Below are 23,920 nucleotides of genomic sequence, written 5' to 3'. Positions count from 1 at the left end.
ATGTATGCAGATGATACGGTAATTTTTACACAGGCAAAAAGTGCTGGTGATGCAGCCCATCAGCTTTCATTAGCCTTAAATGACTTACAAACATGGCTGAATGATTCATGCCTGTGCCTTAACGTTAAAAAGACCCTATCAATGTTTTTTAGTAAACCTAAAACAACCGTGGCTGCAGTAAAAGTTTGCTTGGGTGGACATGAATTAGTTAATGTTGAGGAATTTAAATATTTGGGAGTGTTAATAGACTCGAAACTATCCTTTAAAAAACACATTAAAAAAGTAGTGAAAACGGTAAATGTTAATTCGGAATTTTAGACATATTCGTACATCATTAACGGATATAGCAGCGATTACATTCCTGCATTCTATGATACTAGCTCATATTGAGTACTGTATCACAAGTTGGTCCTATACGAGTCATGCAGCTATTGGGCCAATTGAAGTATGCTACAAAAGAGCATTGAAAATATTAGACAAGAAACCTTCGTCATATCACCATTGTCAAACTTTAGATAAATATAAGTTTTTAAATTTTGTTAATTTCAAATTATTTAAATCAACCTGCCTAATCTACAAGGTTATACATGGTCTGGCGCCTCCACCATTGAGCGATTTTATAAAACAAAAGTCTAGCAGTGTTGCTGGGTCTCGAGTGACTAGAGCCACTATGAGAGGTGATTGTGAATTGGCATTTAGGCGGACCGCCTTTTCACAGAACGTCCTGTCATATCAGGGAGTGCGTTTTTGGAATAGCATTCCAATGTCAGTGAGGGAAAGCACAAGTCTTTCTATCTTTAGGAGTCATTTAAAAGTGTGGTTGAGGGACATACAAACATGTGATCATGTTTAGTTAATCATATATCAGACTTAAAACAGAGTTAGTGTATTATAAAAAGGGACACAATTGTTAGTGCAATATGGGTTGTGCAATAAGTGTCAGTATAACATGGGTTGTGCTATAGGGGTCAGTGTAATGTGGGTCAGTGCAACATAGAATGGTGTAATATGGATCAGTGTAATATCAGGACAGTTTGTGGTTTGTTCACTATAGTCGATGCTTTCCTGTTTTCTAAATGTCCCTTGTTGTCCACTCTTGTTGTTATTGTTTGTTCTAACATGATGTGAACACTGTTCTTGTCCTTTTCTCTTTGTATATAGTGTCTCTGTATGTATTCATTAATTTGTGTGTAACGCCAACCTGCCAGGGGGTCTGCAGATGGAAATTAGCCTAAGGCTATAATCTGGCATATTTACATTTGTGAAAATGTTCATTAATATGTATTGTCCCCTTTTTCTTTCAAATAAATAAATAAATAAAATAAATCATACAAAGTGGTGTTGACAGGATAAATTCAATTCAATTTGATTTATAGTATAAAATCATTACAAGAGTTATCTCAAGACACTGCATTCATCTATAGCATTCAGATGCCTGCTGGATCAAGTCATTATCAGCTCATTTTCAGACCTGCAGCACTACCAGTAATATTCTGTGTCATATCACAGCAGAAACTTAGGTCAGAGGCCCTGCTGGATCAAGACAAGTCATTGTGGTTGTCTCAAACCTCCTGTGGATTTAAAATATAAAAACTGAATAACTTATTATTATATTATATATATTATTAATTAATATTAATATATATATTATTATTATAACTTATTTCGCAGCATATTTCCTCATCTGTAAATGCTGAGAAACTCAAACTGTTGTTGTAAAGTACACTTCTGCCATTTAGTGGCTCTTATTTTGGCATTCTGTCCATAAAAAAGTTTAAATCGAAAATCCAATTGGTCATTTGGAAAACCGGAGCTCTTTAAAAATAATTAAGGCTTCCTGATTGGGTCTTATCGGTCCCGCAGTGTCCTTCACTGATTTGTCACGCTCCTATCACATGACCCTTTTCCAGAAGAACATCAACTTTGACTACTGATGGTTTTCCTGATCTTATTGCTGTTGCTAGAAGCTGTTGTGCAATTAAATTCTGCATTTAATAATGCTGCTGCTGCCTACATGTCCTCAACAATGCGCAAGAGGGAAGATATTATTTGAGTCATTTGCGACAAGTGTCCAGTGGCGTAACCAACCCTACACTGTGTTTCATGTGGATGAGGCCTAAGAATCATTTTGGAGCAGGTCTTCTTTACAAAGACTGCAATGAGGGAAGACCACCGTAGGTTTTTCTACTCGCTTGGAAAAGGGAGGTGTGCAGGGTATTCAGATGGTCGCAATCTGCAAACTCACCACTAGATCCTACACACTGGACCCACAGAGCAACAGCAGGAGGTCTAACTGGCCAGACTCTGCACATAAATCCCACCAACAAAGCTCCAGTGTCGACCAATTGATCTAGTGCAGAGTCTGCCATGCACCAGCTCAGGACCAGAAGGTCAGTCAATCTTTTAAATAAGTATTTTCTGTCACAAAGACTGGGGAATGAAGTGTGCTTTTGCATCACAGTGACATACTGTATGTAATGGGTTGACTGTGAGGAGTATTTGTGTGTCTTTTAATTTAATTTAATTTAACTGTAACAGTACATACTTTTCAGGTGAGTGCTGTTGCTGTTTATGACATACATGTTATTCATCAATGATAATTTAAATGTTACTATGCATTTCCACATAGAGTCAGTGGATGTCAGTAATGTTGGAGAGACTTCAGAGAACAGAGGAACTCCCTCCTCTCAGAGCAAAGGTAAGCTGCTGTATTCTCTGGTAAGTATGGAAGCCCTGAGTTACAAAAAGTACTTTTGAAGTTTGAAAATATATTGTCCAAGTAAGTTAGTGACTCCATTCTCCAACAAGTTAATTATGGTGTACTACAATTTACCTGAAGAGCTTTCCAAGCCAATGAGAAAGTGTTGACATATGAAAGCATCAAACATGCATTTGAGATGAAGCAGATGACCAGATATCCAGTAGTTCCTCGTCCCCGTTTGCTCAGCGCCGTTAAAGTGTATGTACGGGACGCAGGACGTTTCTACCTGGAAGATATTGGAAACAAACTGTGATTGGGTTGATAGTGATCCTGGTGCTACTGACCCCCTGGATCCCCCCACTTTGGAAAAGTCTTAAAGGGTTGATAGAATGATTATATAGGGTTCCTTAAGGTCTCCTAATAGGGTATGTAACATTGGTTGGGCTGAAAATGGCCCAGGTGTTATCTTTGTGGCCCTTATGTATCCCTGTGTAATGGCTCTATTTGGAACGACAGCAGAGACAAAATAAAAAAGTTGTGACACTTTCATTATAACTAGTGTTGTTCTAACGTTACTCTTGTGACATAAAAAAAACTCCACCAAAGAATCTCAACTCACCTTGTAGCTAGTAAGCGAGGGGAGAGGAGAGTGAACCCCTGCAAGCCTGTCCTGCCAGTGCCTCTGCAGCACTGCATTAGATCCACAACTCCCTCTCGTCCGATATACTCGTTCTAAACCCTTTTCTCTGGGCCAGTAGGCTATTCCGTTGTACAGTCTGGAAAACTGCATTTACGACGTGGTTCTTTTTTAATATCCTTGCAAAACCTCCAAACTTTCTTCTTTTCTAAAGTACACAGCACAGCTCGTGTGGGAGATCCTGACAGAGCTCCAGCTCAGCGGGTCAGTGAAGGGGGAGAGTCCGACCGGGAAGGCAGCAAACCCGGCCGGCAGCCGCCGCCTGTCTCGGCAGATTGTGGAGCTTGTGAAGTCCAACACTGTCTTACCAAATTTGCAGTTAGCCATCAATTTTCATAAAACGGCCCGTATTTGAGCTTTACATAGTTGATTTCTTGCATTAAAAAGGTTTCAGAAGTGAATTTTGTAATGGCATGGCAGAGATCTGCACGACCTAGATTTAGAAGACTAACTGACCTCAGATCAGTTAGTGGCCTAGTATGTCCATTTTGGGGTGTTACATTTGAATTGAGAAGTTGACGTCAACTTTTAGCTTTGTTCAGATTCGCCCGTTTTCAGCAGTAGTTTCAAATTGTGAGATTTGCAGAGGAAAGAGGTGTCAGTGGGATTTTGAGGTTCTATGTATGTCAACTATGACAGGGTAAAATCGGTTTTGCATTCTATCCCCCCTTTAAGATCACATAATTAGCTCTAAACAGGAGTTCAACTATAGATTCCATTATGATACGAACAATCATAAACCACAGTGTGAGTAAAACATTTCCTGGTGATGAGCTGAATAACTTCTCCGTGAACCATCACCTTATCGTGGTGGAGAGGTTTGTGTGTCTCTGTGAACCTGAGGGCTGTGTTGTCTGGAGCTTTGTGCTCCTGGTAGGGTCTCCCAAGGCAAAGTGGTCTCAGGTGAGGGGCCAGACAAAGAATGGTTCAAAAACCCCAATGGAAAAACAAGGTAGAAATGGAGTGACCCTGCCCGGAGGAAGCCCGGGGCCCCCGTCTGGAGCCAGGCCCAGACGGGGGCTCGTCGGGCGAGCGCCTGGTGGCGGGTTTGCCACGAGGCCCGGGCGGGCACAGCCCGAACAAGCTACGTGGCTCCCATCTCTCCAGCCCATGGGCCCACCACCTGTGGGAGGAACCGCTGGGGTCGGGTGCGCTGCCACATGGGTGGCAGTGAAGGTCAGGGGCCTCGACGGACCAGACCCGGGCAGCAGACGCTGGCTCTGGGGACGTGGAACGTCACCTCTCTGTGGGGAAGGAGCCGGAACTGGTGCGGGAGGTGGAGCGCTACCGGTTAGATCTGGTGGGGCTTACCTCTACGCACAGTCTCGGTTCTGGAACTGTACTCCTGGATAGGGGTTGGACTCTTTTCTTCTTCGGAGTTGCTCAGGTTGTGCGGGCGCCGGGGGGTGGGGGATACTAACAAGCCCCCCGCTGAGCCGCCCACGTTGGAGTTTACCCGGTGGACGAGAGGGTCGCCTCCCTACGCGGCGCGGGTTGTGGGGGAAAACTCTGACTGTTGTTTGTGCATATGCACCAAACAGGAGTTCGGAGTATTCGGCCTTCTTGGAGACCTTGAGTGGAGTCCTGCATGGGGCGGCCAGTGGGGACTCCATTGTTCTGCTGGGGGACTTCAACGCACACGTGGGCAATGATGGAGACACCTGGAGAGGCGTGATTGGGAGGAACGGCCTCCCTGATCTAAACCAGAGTGGTTGTTTGTTGTTGGACTTCTGTGCTAGTCATGGATTGTCATGGAAGCTGCGGCGAGGAGCTGTGGTCTTAGGGTCTTAGGTGCCTCAAGGGGCGGTAACCCACGAACACCATGGTGGACACCGGTGGTCAGGGAAGCCGTCCGACTGAAGAAGGAGTCTTTCCGGGATATGTTATCCCAGAGGACTCCGGAGGCAGTTGCAGGGTACCGGCGGCCCGGAAGGGCTGCAGCCTCTGCCGTGAAAGAGGCAAAGCAGCGGGTGGTGGGAGAAGTTTGGAGAGAAGACATGGAGAAGGACTTTCGGTCGGCACCAAAGTGCTTCTGGAAAACTGTTCGCCACCTCAGGAGGGACGCGGGGAACCATCCGCGCTGTGTACAGTAAGGATGGGACACTGTTGACCTCAACTGAGGAGGTAATAGGGCGGTGGAAGGAGCATTTTGAGGAACTCCTGAATCCCGCACCATACCCTCTATGTTAGAGGCAGAGCTGGAGGATGACGGGGATTGGCGTGCGATTTCCGGGCGGAAGTCACTGATGTAGTCAAACAACTCCACAGTGGCAAAGCCCCGGGGGATTGATGAGATCCGTCCAGAAATGCTCAAGGCTCTGGGTGTGGAGGGGCTGTCCTGGTTGACACGTCTCTTCAACATTGCGTGGAAGTCTGGAACAGTGCCAAAGGAGTGGCAGACTGGGGTGGTGGTTCCCCTTTTTAAAAATGGGGACCAGAGGGTGTGTGCCAATTACAGGGGTATCACACTTCTCAGCCTCCCTGGTAAAGTCTACTCCAAGGTGCTGGAAAGGAGGGTTCGGCCGATAGTCGAACCTCAGGTTGAGGAGGAAAGGAGCGCCAGTTCCGTCCTGGTCGGTGGAACAACGGACCAGCTCTTCACTCCGCAAGGATCCTGGAGGGGCCTGGGAGTATGCCCAACCGGTCTACATGTGTTTTGTGGATTTGGAGAAGGCATATGACCGGGTCCCCGGGAATACTGTGGGAGGTGCTGCGGGAGTATGGGGTGAGGGGTCTCTACTCAGGGCCATCCAATCTCTGTGCGACCAAAGTGAGAGCTGTGTCCGGGTTCTCGCAGTAAGTCGGACTCGTTTCAGGTGAGGGGGCGTCCGCCGTGGCCTGCGCCGCTTTGTCACCAATCCTGTTTGTGATATTTATGGACAGGATATCGGCGTAGTCGGGGTGGGGGGAGGTGTTGCAGTTCGGTGGGCTGGGGATCTCATCGCTGCTTTTGCAGATGATGTGGTCCTGATGGCATCATCGGCCTGTGACCTTCAGCACTCACTGGATCGGTTCGGCGCCGAAAGTGTGAAGCGGTTGGGATGAGGATCAGCACCTCTAAATCGGAGGCCATGGTTCTCAGCAGGAAACCGATGGAGTGCCTTCTCCAGGTAAGGAATGATTCCCTTCCCCCAAGTGAAGGAGTTCAAGTACCTTGGGTTTTGTTCGCGAGTGAGGGGACAATGGAGCCGGAGATTGGTCGGAGAATCGGTAGCGAGGTGCGGTATTACATTCCATCTATCGCACCGTTGTGACGAAAAGAGAGCTGAGCCAGAAGGCAAAGCTCTCGATCTACCGGTCAGTTTCGTTCCTACCTACCCTCACCTATGGTCATGAAGGCTGGGTCATGACCGAAAGAACGAGATCCAGGGTGCAAGCGGCCGAAATGGGTTTCCTCAGGAGGGTGGCTGGCGTCTCCCTTAGAGATAGGGTGAGAAGCTCAGTCATCCGTGAGGAGCTCGGAGTAGAGCCGCTGCTCGCTTGCGTCGAAAGGAGCCAGTTGAGGTGGTTCGGGCATCTGGTGAGGATGCCCCTGGGGCCCTGCCCTAGGAGAGGTGTTCCAGGCACGCTCCAGTGGGGAGGAGGCCTCGGGGAAGACCCAGGACTAGGTGGAGGGATTATATCTCCAACCTGGCCTGGGAACGCCTCGGGATCCCCCAGTCGGAGCTGGTTAATGTTGCTCGGGAAAGGGAAGTTTGGGGTCCCCTGCTGGAGCTGCTCCCCCCGCGACCCGACACCGGATAAGCGGACGAAGATGGATGGATGGATGGATGGAGCTGAATAACACGCATGTGCAAATCACAATAATTCATGCTCGTCACATATTGAAGCTGAAGGATGAGAAACGGCCAACTATTTAGATTTGACAGAGTGAGTCTGAGAGAGGTGTCTGAATTGTAATGCTCATTGGATCAAACAAGTAAAAACAGTAATAATCACATTATTTCTCTCTGTTTCAGTGGATGCCAGTGGAGATGAAGAAACTAAAGGTACATTAGCAGTAATATCTTAAATATTTGAATAGTTGATTATTTTCTAAAGCCACTGTACGTCAGATGTGCTATGCAAAGCATTTCAAAGCAAAGGGCCTTTCTATTAGATGCAAATAAAATCAGTACAAATTGGGAACAATAAACTACTTGGAGTCAGTGGCTCAGTGTTAAGCTAAACGAGGATCAGCCATAAACTGTGTTGTACAGCGACAAGCACCTTCACAGCTTATTCAAGTTCAACCCAACTTAATTCCTAATAGGGATGTCAAACTAATTCTTTTTTCTTAATCATGATTAATCTCTGAATTTCTATAGTTAATCGCGATTAATCACATATTTTATCACATGATTAAAATTCTATTATTTTGCATTTCAGAACCATTTTTAAGTACATATTAACAATGGAAAGCAATTCTTACCAGTCTCTCTTGATTGGGAATCAAATGAATGCAAAGAAAGTTACTTTATGAACTTGACTTTAAAATTTGTATTTCTTTATTATTTATTAATTTATTTACTACAAACAAAAGAAAAATGTGTGAATCTAGTCACACATTTGAATCTAGAGTCAATATGGTGTGCAGTTACTCCTAAATAATTTGTATTACTCACTGAGGTCCAGTGATCATCGGTTAATGAGACAGCATTTGCGCTTTGCAGCAGTTCCAGTTGGGCTGCTTTCTCCGTGTCATGCAGGCTATTGTGTGCGTGCGGCTGCTGTCCCCCTCAACGGAAATGTATAAGACAGGTCCAAGCATGCCAACCGTAGTACATCTTTAAGAGCCGAGTCTTCTACGATGCTGACAGGTCTGCAGTTAGTTGCCACCCATTTCGCAAGAGCTGTAGCAATAGTTTTTGCCTACCTGCTTGTCTCAGGACTTCCTTTGTTGTTTGCACTGTTTATTTTATTAAATCCTCAAAACTATCCACTGCCTACCCGTCTCTGCATTTGGGTCCACAATTTTCTGAACCCTGCTAACAGATTGTGACAGAGCCCACTAGCATCAACCTGAGTCACGTTAACTGTACTTTGCTTCGCTCGTAGGTGGTAGCTCAAGCTTGACGTGCTTCGGTGATATTTTAATTTGGCTTGTGCATATGGCTTTCGACTTGTCTACTAAGCCGTCCAGGAATTTTGGAAAATAAAAAGTGCCATTCAGAATTGTGTTGCTGCTGTCTTTCTCCATCATGCCTGCAGCAGTAGGGTGTGTTATGAGGAAGTATGGCAACTTGATGAAAAGTAAAGGTGCAGCAAAGGGTCAAAATAGTAACCTGTTAGGCACGACGCGAAGCCAAGTGAAGTGTAAAATAAATTTAATAAATGGCGGCATGCGATTAATGTTTTATTTTTTATTTTTTTTTAAAGATTAAGGCGTTATGCTCGGCCCTTAATCGCATCATGATTAACGCTTTAATGCTGACAGCCCTTATTGATACATGTGTTGAGGCCAAGCACTTGAGGTGAAACCAAATAGGCTTTCTCCAACAAGCTTTGCATCTGAATCATACAAAGTGGCGTTGACAGAATAAATTCAAATCAAATTTATTCATAGTATCAAATCATTACAAGAGTTATCTCAAGACACAAAGACCCACCAATTTCCCACGAGCAAGCATTTCGGTGCAACTATGGTGAGGAAAAACGTACTGTTATCCAGAAACCTCGGACAGACCCAGGCTCTTTATGGGCAGCATCTGTCGCTGCCGGTTAAGACACAGACACTGATACAGATATAGAGAAATATGATTGATAATAATTGTAGAAGTTGGAATGATGAACAGTGGCAGTTATAGTAACAATAAATATAGTGGAACTATATTTATAGAAATAAAAGTTGTAGAAGTTTAGGGCGTTGCAGGGCACAGTAAGGCATAGTGGGGCGTTGCTGAAATAGTAGGGCATAGCAGGGCATTGCGGGGCGTAGTAGGGCACAGCAGCGCGTAGAGCGACAGCACAGCAGCAGCATAACTATGAGCTGGTCTAAGGCGCTCTCCTCCTTTGTCGGGAGAGAAGTGGAGGGTCCAGTGGGTGGGCTAATAATTGCTAGCTAAGTGCTTCCCAAGTGCTGCATTCAAACAATAATTTCAAAACAAAACAGAAAATAGCCCAATAAACATGGCTGGGAAATATTCTGGTTACTACAACATGAACAATAAGAGTAAACACACTTGTTACCAGATGGCTGTTGTTTGAATGAAATAATTTTACTTTAAATATCAGATTTGTATGTTTCATAATTTAAGAAAACTAATTAATATATACCAAAACCATATCCCAAAAGTTATCAATTACTCTTTTATTTTTTTTAATTTATTTTTTTTTAAACCAAAATACACAATATTGATTTATGATAACAATCATCCATATCGGGAGTTTACAAGGAGTGAGTGAAGGCAGCAGTGAAATTGTAGCCATACTATGGCCTTTCAAAGTAAATTAAAACAAGCATTACTGTAGAATAACTATAAATTATTAGAGTGCTAATCCAACTTAATTGACTGCATTATTTGGTTATGGCGGAAATAAAATGGAAGCCATGGCCACTTCGAGGAGTCTTTGCAATGGCTCCATTTCTACAAATGTTGTAGAAATGGAGCCCATGCTTTTATGAAAAAGTGTCCCATGCTTTTATGAAAAAGTGAATATATCAACTGGGCTATAATGCTTCTACATCTGTAGACAAACCACCTCATACTTTATATTTTTTATATTTGTGTTCGATACAGAGGGGATGGTTCCAGTACCAAAGCCAGCACGGCACATCTCATATTACCAAGAAAAAATTCAGCCAAACCTCATAGACCGTTACATGCAACTACAAGAAGGGTTGATGGAGGTGAAACAACCTCTGGATGAGATGTACACACATCTGTCTGTCACAACTGGGGGTGACGTACACATCAACAAACAGCATAAGGTCAGGCAGATTGAGGCAGTGAAGACAGCAGATACAGAGACAACAATTAAACCTTGTGACATGTTCAAACACCCCTCTGGAAAAGACAGACCCATAAGAACAGTGCTGACCAAGGGAATCGCAGGAATTGGAAAAACATTTCTTGTGCACAAGTTTGTGTTCGACTGGTGTAAAAGAGAAACCAATCAAGATGTTCATCTTATTTTCCCCTTCACTTTCCGCGAGCTGAATTCATGGAAAGGAATGAATGTATGTTTGGCAGAGCTCATTCATGAATGTATCTGGGAGACCAGAGACATCAAGGAAGAAGCTCTCAATCACATCTTTACAGCTCTGCAATCATCAGGAAACACAAATTTTGACAAGAGTGAATTCAAACTTCTGTTTGTTTTGGACGGACTAGATGAGAGCCGCCTTGATCTGGACTGCTCTACTAATATAAATCAGGCAGTTAAATTTGATGTGACAGCGCCGACCTCAGTGGACAAGCTGTTGACGAACCTCATCAAGAAGAAACTGCTTCCCACTGCTCGTCTCTGGATAACCACACGACCTGCAGCAGCCAATCAGATCCATTCTGATTTTGTAGACATCACAACAGAGGTCAGAGGGTTCTCTGATCCACAGAAGGAAGAGTACTTCAAGAATAGATTCAGAAATGAAGAGCAGGCCGGCAGAATCATCTCCCACATCAAGACATCACGAAGCCTCCACATCATGTGCCACATCCCGGTCTTCTGCTGGATCACTGCTACAGTTCTGGAGGAAGTGATGAAAACCAGAGAGGGAGGAGTGCTGCCCAAGACCCTGACTGAGATGTACGCAGAATTCCTGGTGTATCAGATTCATCAGACAAAAAAGAATTATGACCGAAAGAAGTGCATTGAGTACATTGAGTCATTAGCAAAACTGGCTTACCATCAGTTGGAAAAGGGCAACCTGATCTTCTACGAAAAAGATCTAGAAGAGAGTGGCATTGATGTCAGCGGAGCCTCGGTGTGCTCAGGAGTGTTCACAGAGATCTTCAAAGAGGAAAGTCGAAGAAAGAATTACAAAAAAAGATGTTTAGCTTCATCCATCTGAGTGTTCAAGAGTTTCTGGCTGCTCTTCATGTAGAGAGGGCAGTAATTAACAGAAACAAGAATGTGATGTTTGGCCAAAGTTGGGTTGAACAAGGGCAAATGCTTTTCAGCAAAAAAACTATGACGTCTAAGGTCCACAGGTTTGTTACTGACAAGGCCTTACAGAGTCCAAACGGCCACCTGGACTTGTTCCTCCGCTTCCTCCTGGGTCTTTCTCTGGAGACCAATCAGGATCTCCTCAAAGACCTGCTGGTTCAGACAGGAAGTAGCTCACAGACCAATCAGGATACAGTTGAGTACATCAAGAAGAAGATTACTAAGAATCTGTCTCCAGAGAAAAGCATTAATCTGTTCCACTGTCTGAATGAACTGAATGATCATTCTCTAATTGTGGAGATCCAACAGTACCTGAGTTCAGGAAGTCTCTTCACAGATAAACTGTCTCCTGCTCAGTGGTCAGCCCTGGTCTTCATCTTACTGTCATCAGGAAACAGTCTGGATGTGTTTGACCTGAAGAAATACTCTGCTTCAGAAGAGGCTCTTCTGAGGCTGCTGCCAGTGGTCAAAGCCTCCAAAAAAGCTCTGTAAGTGCACTGATTACTGAAGATACTAACTGTATCGGATGTGTAGGGTTGTTCTCAACTATTGAATGTTTTAGTCAACTGACAGTCAAGATTTAGTCGACAAATTGATTAGTGAATTAATTGAAAAACCTGCAAATTGTTTTCAGTTTCATTGTACCTCCACAGATTAATGCAGCCACATGAAGAAAAAAAAGATCTGCCACTTTGTAGTTAATTTGAGGCTGAAATGAATTAGTGTGAATGATTGGGATCCAACAGATGTGACTAAATTTCCTTAAATAGGTTCTGACTCCAGTAATATACAAAATAGAAGCCATACATACATTTGTGTTTAGTTTGAATCATTAACTCAGTCTGGACAACCGTAGACATGTGATGTGTTTTAGATGTTTAAGTAATTTCAAATACAGATCAGAAGTGAAGCTGCCTTCACTTCAAGTGCTGTGCACTAGAGTCCACGCTATAAACTGGAGACTCTCAGGTCAGGAATAATGGATCTATAAAATGTGATCCATTATATTACATTTTATTTAGCTAATGCTTTCATCCAAAGTGAATTACAATGACTGTTAAGTGCAGTCAACCATGTAGGTAAAACTAAGAAGAGCAAGAATTACATAGAAGTACATTAGCTTTAAATAAGCTAAAATACAACATGTAAGTGCAATTTCTTTTATAAAACCATGATCTTCTTAGCTGCAGTTGGAAGAGATGTGTTCTAAGCCTCCGGTGGAGGATGTGTAGGCTTTCAGCTGTCTTGATGTCAAGGAGGAGCTCATTCCACCATTTAGGAGGCAAGAAAGCAAAAAGTCTGGATTTTGTTAAGTGACTATAGGTGTCCCTCGCAGTAAGGGAGCAGCAAGCATATTGGACATTGACAAGAGCCTGAACCAGAACCTGAGGGTCAGAAAAGGCAGTATCCTTCTGAGGTTATGCAGCATGTATCTACATGATCGGGTTGTTGCAGCAATGTTGGCAGTAAGGGAGAGTTCGACAGATGGCCGTTGAGTGTCACACCCAGGTTCCTAGCAGTCCTGGTGGGGACTACCAGAGTTGTCGATCTGGGTGGAAGAGCTCTTCCCTGGAAGGAAAAGCAGCTCAGTCTTGCCAAGGCTGAGTTTCAAGTGGTGTGTGGACATTCAATGAGAGACGTCAGTCAGTCAGGCAGCGATACTTGCTGGTACTTGTGTTTCAGACTAGGGAAAAGAGAGGATTAATCAGGTGTCATCTGCATAGTTGTGGTAGTGTGGTATCTGAGGGCCTATAAGGTTAAATTCTGTATAAAGCTCAAATGTGCCGAGACATCGTGAGCACTGTGTTAGTGACGTGAGTTTAATGATTTTCTTCTCAGTAGAGTAATGTGTTGAAGAGGATGTTCTATGTGACTCTGTGATTGGTGGCTGAGTGGGATCAATTAATTTATGTGTAGTGTTGGAGCCCTTCAGATGGACTCGGACCTTTACTTGCCAACTCACATCTGTTTTACTTTATCTAACATGTTACCTAAATGTACCCCTTATAATTCTGTTCTTGCTGCAGTCAAGACAGAGTATGTTGATTGGCTGTGTACCCTCCAAGCTCTGTAGGGCTTTTATTGATGCGGAAAACTTTATGTAATAAAACCTTTACAATCAAGACAGTGTCAAGCGGATTTCCTCTTCACACATCATCACAGCATCGCAACTAAAGATACCACAGTAGAAAAAAGCCATGTGAGTGAAAAACAGAAGCAAGAGGGAGTTGGTGTACACCAACTCTGTAAGGGGCCCAGGACAGTACCTTGAAGGATCCCATTGTGAGTGGACAAGGTTCTGACACAGATTCTCTCAAAGTTACCCAGTAGGTGCGGTCTTTGATGTAAAATGTGAGCAGAGTGTGTGCAGAAACTGAGACACAGATCCTGATGGGTGAAAATTTGGTTCTGGTGGTTCACTGTTTCAAATGCAGCAGAAAGGTCCAGAAAGATGACCAAAGAGGGGAGAGAGGCTGCTCTAGCAGCTTCAAGCCGCTCAGTGACAGGAATGAGGGCAATTTTAGTTGAGTGGCCTGCCTTGAAACAAAAATTGTTGGGATCAAGAAGGTTGTTCTGGTGAAGATAAGAAGAGAATTGATTGAAGATAGCAGGTTTGAGTGTTTTGGAGAAAACGGAAGAAGAGAGACAGGTCTGTCGTTAACTTCTGACAGGTTGAGTGTGGCTTTCTTTTGGAGAGGGGTCACTCTGGCTTCTTTGAGAAAAGTCCAGGAAACAGCCGGTTGACTAGGTGGTGATAATAAAAACAAAAGGGTGACCCAAATCTTTCACAAGGTGTTGTCATTTTCCCCCCTGGTAGCTGCCTAAATATAAGTGTAAGTCATATCAAATACAGATAAACATGTTTGCACTTATATTCTGTACATATTTTAGGCTGAGTGGCTGTGACCTGTCAAAGAGAAGCTGTAAAGCTCTGTCCTCAGTTCTCAGCTCAGAGTCCTCTAGTCTGAGAGAGCTGGATCTAAGTAACAACAACCTCACGGATATAGGAGGGAAGCTGCTCTCTGCTGGACTGGAGAGTCCACACTGTACACTGGAGACTCTCAGGTCAGGAAAAATAAACCTGTAAAGGGGGAACTAGATCTGTCACATGGTGTTTTCATTTTTCTTCAGTCAGTTAACAATTTATCTTTGATAATAGTAATGCCTACCTAAATATAAGTGTAAGTATTATCAAATACAGATAGATTTTTTTACTTGTGTTCTGTACATATTTTTAGGCTGAGTGGTTGTAACCTGTCAGAGAGAAGCTGTGAAGATCTGTCCTCAGTTCTCAGCTCAGAGTCCTCTAGTCTGAGAGAGCTGGACCTGAGTAACAACGACCTGAAGGATTCAGGAGGGAAACTGCTTTCTACTGGAGTGAAGAGTCCACACTGTATACTGGAGACTCTCAGGTCAGGAATAATAAAGCTGTAAAGGGGTTTTTCAGGACAATTCTTGATCATTAATAAGTAATGTATTTAATATTAAGTAATATTATTATAATTAATTTAATAGGCATAAAATTAAGTTTTGCGAAAATATTGGACAGAACAGAATTCATAATTTTAGTCCTGTGAGCTAACACAATGGATTTTAAATGAAACCATTGAGATGTAATTATAGTGCAGACTTTCAGCTTTATTTTGAGGGCATTGACATCAAAATTGGAGGAAGGGTTTAGGAATTACACACATTTTCATTAGACAAATTAATATAATCATAAATAAAATGTCCATTCTTAATACTTTGTTGAGAATCATTTGCACGCGATAACTGCCTGAAGTCTGGAACCCATAGACATCACCAAACGTTGGGTTTCCTTCTTTGTGATGCTTTGCCAGGCCTTGACTGCTGGTGTCTTCAGCTGTTGTTTGTTTGCAGGTCTTTCTGCCTTAAGTTTTGTCTTAAGCAAGTGGAATTCTTGCTTGATCGGATTGAGATCAGGTAATTGACTCGGCCATTGTAGAATATTTCACTTTTTTGCCTTGAAAAACGCATGGGTTGCTTTTGCAATATGTTTTGGGTCATTGTCCATCTGTACTGTGACGTGCTGTCCAATTAACTTTGTTGAATTTGGCTGAATATGAACAGACATAAGGTTCCTATAGACTTCAGAATTCATGCAGCTGCTTCTATCTTCTGTCATATCATCAATAAACACTAGCGACCCAGTGCCACTAGAAGCCGTACATGCCCATGCCATTTAACTGCCTCCACCATGTTTTATAGATGATGTGGTGTGCTTTGAATCAAGAGCCGTCCCAAGCCTTCTCCATACTTTTCTCTTCCCATCATTCTGGTACAGGTTTATCTTAGTTTCATCAGTCCAAGAATGCTGTTCCAGAACTGGGCTGGCTTTTTTAGATGTCTTCTGGCAAACTCTAATCTGGCTTTTCTATTCTTGAGGCTTATGAATGGTTTACACCTTGTGGTGAACCCTCTGTATTTGCTCTTGTGAAGTCTTCTCTTTATGGTAGACTTGGATAATGATGCTCCTACTTCCTGGAGAGTCTACTTCACTTCACTAGGTGTTGTGAAGGGGTTCAACCACTGTTGTCTTCCATGCACGTCTGAGACTTTTTGTATTGCTGAGCTCAGCGGTGCGTTCTTTTTTCTCAGAATGTACCAAACGGTTGATTTGGCCACTCCTAATGTTTCTGCCATCTCTCTGATAGATTTTTTTATTTTCCCGCAGCCTAAGGATGGCCTGCTTTATTTGCATTGAGAGCTCCTTTGACCGCATGTTGTGTATTCGCAGCAACAGCTTCCAAATGAAAATGTCACACCTGAAATCAACTCCAGACCTTTTATCTGCCTAATTGATGTTGACATAATGAGGGAATAGCTCATACCTGCTCATGAAACAGCTTTTGACTCAATTGTCCATTTACTTTAGGTCCCTTGAAATAAGTAACTGTAACTGTAGAAATGTTTTTTTTTACATATTCTTAGGCTGAGTGGCTGTAACCTGTCAGAGATAAGCTGTGAAGATCTGTCCTCAGTTCTCAGCTTAGAGTCCTCTAGTCTGAGAGAGCTGGACCTGAATAACAACGACCTGAAGGATTCAGGAGTGAAGCTGCTCTCAGCTGGAATAAAGAGTCAACACTGTAAACTGGAGACTCTCAGGTCAGGATTCAGCTTCTCTTAAACAAATAACCATTTAAATGTTGCTTGATATTCAAGTTAATGTTAAAAAACGATACCCAACATCTTTCAGCCAATTGTTGTTTTCACGGCCCACCACTTTCATGTTTCAATTCAGTCTCACTACTCTCATCAACACCTTCGTCAGCAGCAGCATGCAGCTGTTTCCATCCAACAAGCTCTGATAAACCCACTGTACACTACCTGCCCAGCAGCCAACAGCAGACAGACACAGTTAGACACTAGCTGATAAAGAAAACATCTAGCAGCTTAAGAGCCAAATATTTTTCGTAAGGGGTTGTGGACACTTAGCTCATTTTTTAACCTCAGAACTTGGTAAGATACTCTGTGATTCACTCACATATCATTCCCAGTGCAGCTGGTTGCATCAAAGTTTTTTTGTGATCTTTCAGATGTCTGCTGTCTACCAGCCGTGATAGAGAAAGCTTTAGGGCTATACCAATTTAAGTCAAATTACATTGTTGGGTAAAACCATCCATGTTTCAGCACTGCAATAGTAACCCTAGTACTTTCTTACACCCTGTCGCCAAAACACCGGATGTTGTTATTATCAATGAAGAGTCCAGTAAGGTGTACATTTTGGAGGTAGGCTGCACCTTTGATTCCAGCATGGAGGAGGTTTTCTACACCAAGGTAGTTAAATACCAACCACTCCTTAAGCCCATCTCAGAGCTGGGCTATAGGTGCAGACTACTCGTTTTCATATTTGGTAGCCTAGGACACAAACACATGTTGGTAGTAAGAGGGCTGCAACAACTTGGGATGGCCAGAAAGAGGGCTAAACAACTTGCAAAGTACTGTGCCATATCTGCTATTATTGGCAGTTGCCACAGTTGCTACTTATACCCTTAAGAACTGAGTATTGTGCTTATTAAGTGATATTATGAAGACCTGCTGCATGCCACTGGTCCATGAGTTTGCATGTGTATTGTACTGCGTCTGTAATATTTGTGTCCCTGTACCATTTTTCTTCATGTGGACATGAATAAATGGTTAAAATGTGTGTTTTTGTGTGTGTGTGTGTGTGTGTGTGTGTGTGTGTGTGTGTGTGTGTTTTTGTGTTTTTTTGTTTGTGTGTCCAGTTTGTCAGGCTGTCTGATCACAGAGGAAGGCTGTACTTCTCTGGCCTCAGCTCTGAGCTACAACCCCTCCCATCTGAGAGTGCTGGACCTGAGCTACAATCATCCAGGAGACTCGGGAGTGAAGCTGCTTTCAGCTAGATGGGAAGATCCACAATGCAGACTGGACGATCTAAGGTATGAACAAACAGCAGAGCTCACTGTTGGTTCACAGTGTGTACCAGCAGCCCTGGTGATAACAGTGAAGAATCTCGTCCCCCGCTGAGACTCAACTCCAATTAATAAGTTACATTCTTATTGGAGCACTTTGAGGACGTCTTGATTATGTTGATGTTCAGAGTTAATCTTTGACCTTAGAAACCTGAGGTGTTTGATATATTTTGAAGATGCGAGATGAGGAAGCTTCTGAAGATTCATTCTGACTTTGTTTGTTTCTTCCTCCAGGCTAGATCATTGTGGAGAGCAGAGGCTGAAACCTGGTCTGATGAAGTGTGAGTGTGCTTTCACTTTGATTCATAAAAACAAGGCACAACATCTTACAGTAGGATTAGTATTGTGTTAGTATTTTTTCGATTGCTAACAAGCTTCAGTTAAAACGGAAGTCACATTGTCAAAACCATTCACACAGAGAAACAGAAGTCAAACTGTGGATCATTTTTCATTGCTTTAACACAAAATGCAATCAATGACCTGGTAAGTTGTTGTGTTTATGGAGCAGAGCCCTGATAGAACCAAACTCCATCCAGAAAGCAAGCATTATAAAAGTTATTTGCTTGTTGTCTTGCAGACAGACCTGATAAAGTATGAGTTCAGACTTTTTACAAATCATCATCATGATGTGATTTCAGGATACTTTTTATCTGTTTATTTCAATTAAAAAACAGCACAATGTGTACTTCAAGGCATGCTGGAAGTGGCATACATCAGACATAACCTTTCCTTCCTGGAGAAGGCAGTAAACATTACGCCACCAGATGATATTGTTAACCCAGACATGACGCCGTTTAGTTTCCCGATATATCTGTGACTTCCAAACCAGATACAAAGCAACAGAGGTTATTTTGGCCATATGATGACAGAAAGAAATGTTGTTGGTGCCTACAGCTGTACACCGGTGGGTACGCGAGTAGCGTAATTAAACACAAATGATCCAACTATGATACACAGCATAACACTTTTTTATGGACACCCTGCAGCCAATCAGAATCAAGTATTCACCCAGACAATGTTATACGTTGTTATGGCGACTCCTGCATTCATTTTCTTATGCCTTTTGGTGGAGGATTGTGACTAGCTTGGAGATCCACAAATAAACAACAAAAATAAGATAAAATAAATAGTATATAATAAATAAAATAAGTTCTCCGTGGTTGACTTTTCTACAGAAACTTAAACTTAGGGTTTTCTTTTATTAACTGATCACAATGCGGTCACTCATCTTTGTCAGTCCTCTCTACTCTCTATGAGAACTCCCCAAGCCATCACCTGATTTTACCTTACAATGACCTCATGAGGAGGAGGAGCCACGCTTCCCATTCTCAAGATGGAGAATAACATTTACTTCTCCAAAATTAAAGTCCAAAGTCTAAATTTCATAAACTCAAAATAAATAGAAAACTAAATGAAATACAAATCATCTTTTTTTTACTGTGAATTAATGAATACTTACCAATACCATGGTCTGGGTGAATTCTCAATTCTGATTGGCTGCAGGGTGTCCATAAAAAAGTGTTATAGGACACCTACTAAAGGAGTTCCAGTGAAACTGACTGTTCTAAACCATTCTAAATTAATAAATAAATGCGCTGGCTACATCAGTTGTGAGTAAGCATAGCAACAGGCACTCAAAGTATCTGTTTACAATTTATTGTAAGAAACTTACATCTAGTTAGCGTACCTTTATACTATTACAACAATGAGTGACTTCATTCTCCTCCACTTTGCCGTTTAACCTGCTTCTTACAAAAATAAAAACTGAACTGAACTCCTAGGCTTCAACCTAGTAGTATTCCTGTATATTATGTTGATATGTGCCTATATGTATATTGTTGTCTCTGTTGTACAGTATGTTACTACTATGTGTCTATTTGTTGAATGCATAGAGAGTTAACACCTACTGAAGTCAAATTCCTTGTGTACATAAGTATACTTGGCCAATAAATCTGATTCTGATTCATTCTCCTCCAGTTTGCCGTTTAGCTTGCTACTTAGCTAAGGCTTCATCCGACAGTAGCCTAACATTGTTCGTGAAAATCTTTATGTTGTTTTGAGGACAATGACACAGCTGGATAGCTAGCTTGTCTTGTTGTTCAACATACTGTCAAATTATTTTTACTGATTGCAAACTGTACACAATGTTATTTACTTTGGATCTTGCTAGCATAGCGTTAGCTTTCTGTCTCATAGCTTTAGATTTTATTGTATACCGTATTAAAATTTAAACTAATGTTTTAAAAATATGTTATTTGGCAAGTGACCATGGCCCCCGCCGAAAGTCTTGTATAGGAATTAATGTATTATGGCTCTAACACATATTGAAATATACAGACGATCTTACCAGATTATTTACAATACAATAAAGTGATAATTTCAAAAGAGATGAAATAAGATGTGATGATGAGTGTGTGACCAAATACAGGAGAGTGATTACACTAAAGCCTGTTTTGTTTTAACAACTGCTCTTTCTTTTACATAGAAACATTTAAAAACAGAAGGAAGTTGAATTTAAAGCTTGTGTTTCTGCATTCTATTCTCGTTTGAAAGTTATCCAAAGAGATGTTTCATTGTGAAGTTTTGATCTAATTAACAGTCAGTCTGTTAATAAAGCAACAAATAAACCATCAGGTGTGATAGATGATAAACTGCTGCTGTGTTATGTCTCGTTCTCTCCATCAGATTCCTGTGAACTCACACTGGACACAAACACAGCACACAGCAGACTCAAACTGTCTGACAACAACAGGAAGGTGATGAATGTGGAGGGGGAGCAGCCATATCCTGATTATCCAGAGAGGTTTGACTGCTATCATCAGCTGCTGTGTAAAGATGGTCTGACTGGTCGCTGTTACTGGGAGGTTGAGAGGAGCATATGGGTTTATATATCAGTTTGTTACAGAGGAATCAGGAGGAGAGGAAACAGTGATGACTGCAGGTTTGGATGGAATGATCAGTCCTGGAGCCTGGACTGCTCTGATGGTGGTTACTCTGTCTGGCACAATAAGAGAGAAATGCCCATCTCCTCCTCCTCCTCCTCCTCCTCTGTCTCCGATAGAGTAGCAGTGTATGTGGACTGTCCTGCTGGCTCTCTGTCCTTCTACACAGTCTCCTCTGACTCACTGATCCACCTCTACACCTTCAACACCACTTTCACTGAACCTCTTTATCCTGGGTTCTGGTTAGCCCCGCTTGCTTCAGTGTCTCTGTAGGACCGAGAGTCTCCTCCTGTGCACAGAAACACTCACACTGCTGACCAACACACACAATCTCTTTGTAAATCAAACTCAAAATTACAAGAGAACAATACATTAAAGGAGTCACTAATACATACACTTTATAATAACCGCCACTAATTAATGGTACAGTTATAGTTAAACTTTAGTTAATAGTTATTTTACTGTCAACAAATAATGAAATTATGATTTATAATGTTTACTAATAATTACTATTAACTTAAGTTTAGTTAACTATCAATTTACCATTATTAGCGATGGTTATTATAAAGTTTTACCAAATAGGATGACTCACTGCACAGCTGTGGTTTGAAATACCTTTAAATATCTTTCCTTTCACGTTTTTTTGAAGCAAAGATTATCTCTAACTAAAGATAGCTCATCACACACAGCGCCAATGGTCTGAAACGGTACCCACATCCTGTCTCCTAAAGGGGCATGGCCTCGTTTGAAAGTGTAGTGAATGTCGTGTGGATGGATGAAAAGTTATTTGTATAGTTAAGTAATTTTTCTCAAACAAAGTTAATGTTCTCCTTATGTGTCCATCTCAAACATAACATGTTAGTGTCAGAATGTTCTTGAGATATGAAGCTTGTTGAAGAAGGGCTCCAATATTTACTTTGGTGATTACGGGTTGAAAGAATCGCTCATAATCTGTGTTCACGTTCACTTCTCCCGTTGGAATCAATCCACTTAGGTCCTGCCGCTAGTCTCCTAAAGAGACAAAGACAGGAAATAACGTTTGAGTTGGGTTAAACCATCTCTTACTTTAGTAGAATGTTTGCTTCAGAAAGCTGCTCACCATTGGTTTAGATGGTTTTGCTTCCAGCTGGCAGCCAATCAGAGTGTGAGCCTGCAGAGTGAAGAGCAGGAGGCAGCAGATCCACAAATACTGAAATATTCTGCAACATTCAAAATGGAGAGAAACACTGAAGACTTCAGATCAAAAGTGTCACCTTAAAAATGTGTTGCAGAAAAATGTTATTTATGTTTCATAAATACATCAATGAAGGAAATAATGAGATTGCTTTCTGTCTGGCTCATTGAGCTTTTAAGCTATGTTTACACGGAAACTATCTGAAGAGAAAACGCAAAAGTGGCGTTGCGTTATCACTTTTTATTCTGCGTTTAGACGAGCGTTATAGAGGGGAAATCTGCGTGCATATGGTGACGCAAAAGTGCGTGAAATTCGATGTAGTATGCACTCCAGGTGACTAGGTGGCACTGCCGCACACCACCAAGGCCCCCTCCTGCGTAGAACATTCATTCTACTTCTCTCCTTAGCGCGAAACCAAAACATGCCGAAGCGAACAACAAAAGCTCGTCTGGAAAGACGAGGAGGTGGAGTTGCATGTTTGTCTGATGATGACCGGCACAATTGACCGTGATAAGCCACAACACAGCACCCACGGGAGCACTACCAATACCCTGAGCCTCGCGGCCCTTCAGCCGCTGCTTGAGAGCGAGAGGCAGCGGCCAGAGGAGGCTGAAGCAGACCCTCCTCTGCCCGCTGACCGCTGACCTCTGCCCACTGGCCGCTGCCACTCACTCTCGCTCTCTCTCTCTCTTCATCCGTAACGTTGTCGCCTGCTCTGGCTCAAATGAACAGCCTACATATTGTCATCGAACTATAACAACCTTATCCACATTGTTGAAATCATTTAAATATTGAGCCATTACATTGAAATTCTAACAGGAGCCTATAATTTCTGTAGCCTACTCCGTAACAACAGACGCCTTTTTCTCGTCTCTCTCCACACCTCTGTATTCAGACTTTTGCGTTTTTACCCTTAAAACCCCGTCGCCATATAAACGAAAGGCACATCCGATAAAATATTTTTTCATTTTCACCCAAGAGCGTCATTGTGTAAACAGGGCCTTAATCTAATCTGATGTCTGTATTAAAAACATTGTGTTGCAAAAGAATGATTTACAGTTTGAATTTTATGTGATAATTGTGAAAATGAGATGAATGTTTCTGTGATTCTGTAAAGAAAGGCTTGTTAAATCACTTTTATTCTGACTATAATGAATGTAATAAGTTGAACGTTTTTGATTCTGTAATGAAGAAAAAGAAATATAAAGTGATCATTTCTCTGCTGTTTGTTCACAGTGTATGAATATGTTAAAGGGAATTTCCACCCTATAATAAAATAATTACTGTATATCTGTCTGATCAGCAGTGTGTTGTATTTTATTCACATCACGATGATTCTGTTTTTTTATGAAAATATGATCCGGCAGCTAAATGTACTATATAGTTCGAGCCATTTAAAAATCTGTATATCATTTGGGGAAAACATGATAGTTTTCAAGTAAAAACTGCACGGCTTATCATAAAGTGTTCCTGTCTGTAAAGGGGAGACTCATGGGTACTCATAAAACCCATTTTCATTCAGATATCTGGAGATCAGAGGTCAATGGACCCCTTTCAAAAGGGCCATGCCAGTTTTTCTCTCTAAAAAATGTATCTTTGGAGCATTATTTAGCCCCCTATAACCCCCACAACCTACCATGCCGTGCTTGGTTTGAATGAATTCCTGAGATGGTTTAGTTTCATATGATACCAATATCATTTTAGATATTGGTTCCTTTTAGCTATTCCACAGTCTCGGATGAAAACAACGGGTGATCCTGCCTTCTCCGTTGTGGCCCGAGACCCTGGACAAACATATTATATCTTTAAGTCTCGTCTTAAAACACATTTTTATTCTTTAGAGTATGATTTAGTTTAGATCAG

The 23,920-nt window shown here is 42.1% G+C and overlaps 1 protein-coding gene across 1 annotated transcript; it reads left to right on the top strand.

Annotated features, from left to right (window-relative positions):
• LOC120564103 (NACHT, LRR and PYD domains-containing protein 12-like) lies at positions 1-21,286 on the top strand. Its single transcript, XM_039808807.1, is given in 12 exon segments — positions 1-18; positions 2,330-2,390; positions 2,630-2,698; positions 10,118-11,341; positions 11,344-11,974; positions 14,379-14,552; positions 14,726-14,899; positions 16,512-16,613; positions 17,261-17,285; positions 17,742-17,908; positions 18,176-18,222; positions 20,627-21,286. Coding segments are annotated over 12 exon segments (3,222 nt in total). The 3' UTR covers positions 21,157-21,286.
• Positions 21,287-23,920: the final 2,634 nt, after the last annotated feature.

This window comes from Perca fluviatilis, chromosome 1, assembly GCF_010015445.1.
Source record: "Perca fluviatilis chromosome 1, GENO_Pfluv_1.0, whole genome shotgun sequence".
In the NCBI taxonomy this organism is placed as follows: Eukaryota; Metazoa; Chordata; class Actinopteri; order Perciformes; family Percidae; genus Perca; species Perca fluviatilis.
This window is presented reverse-complemented; position numbering and strand designations above follow the sequence as displayed.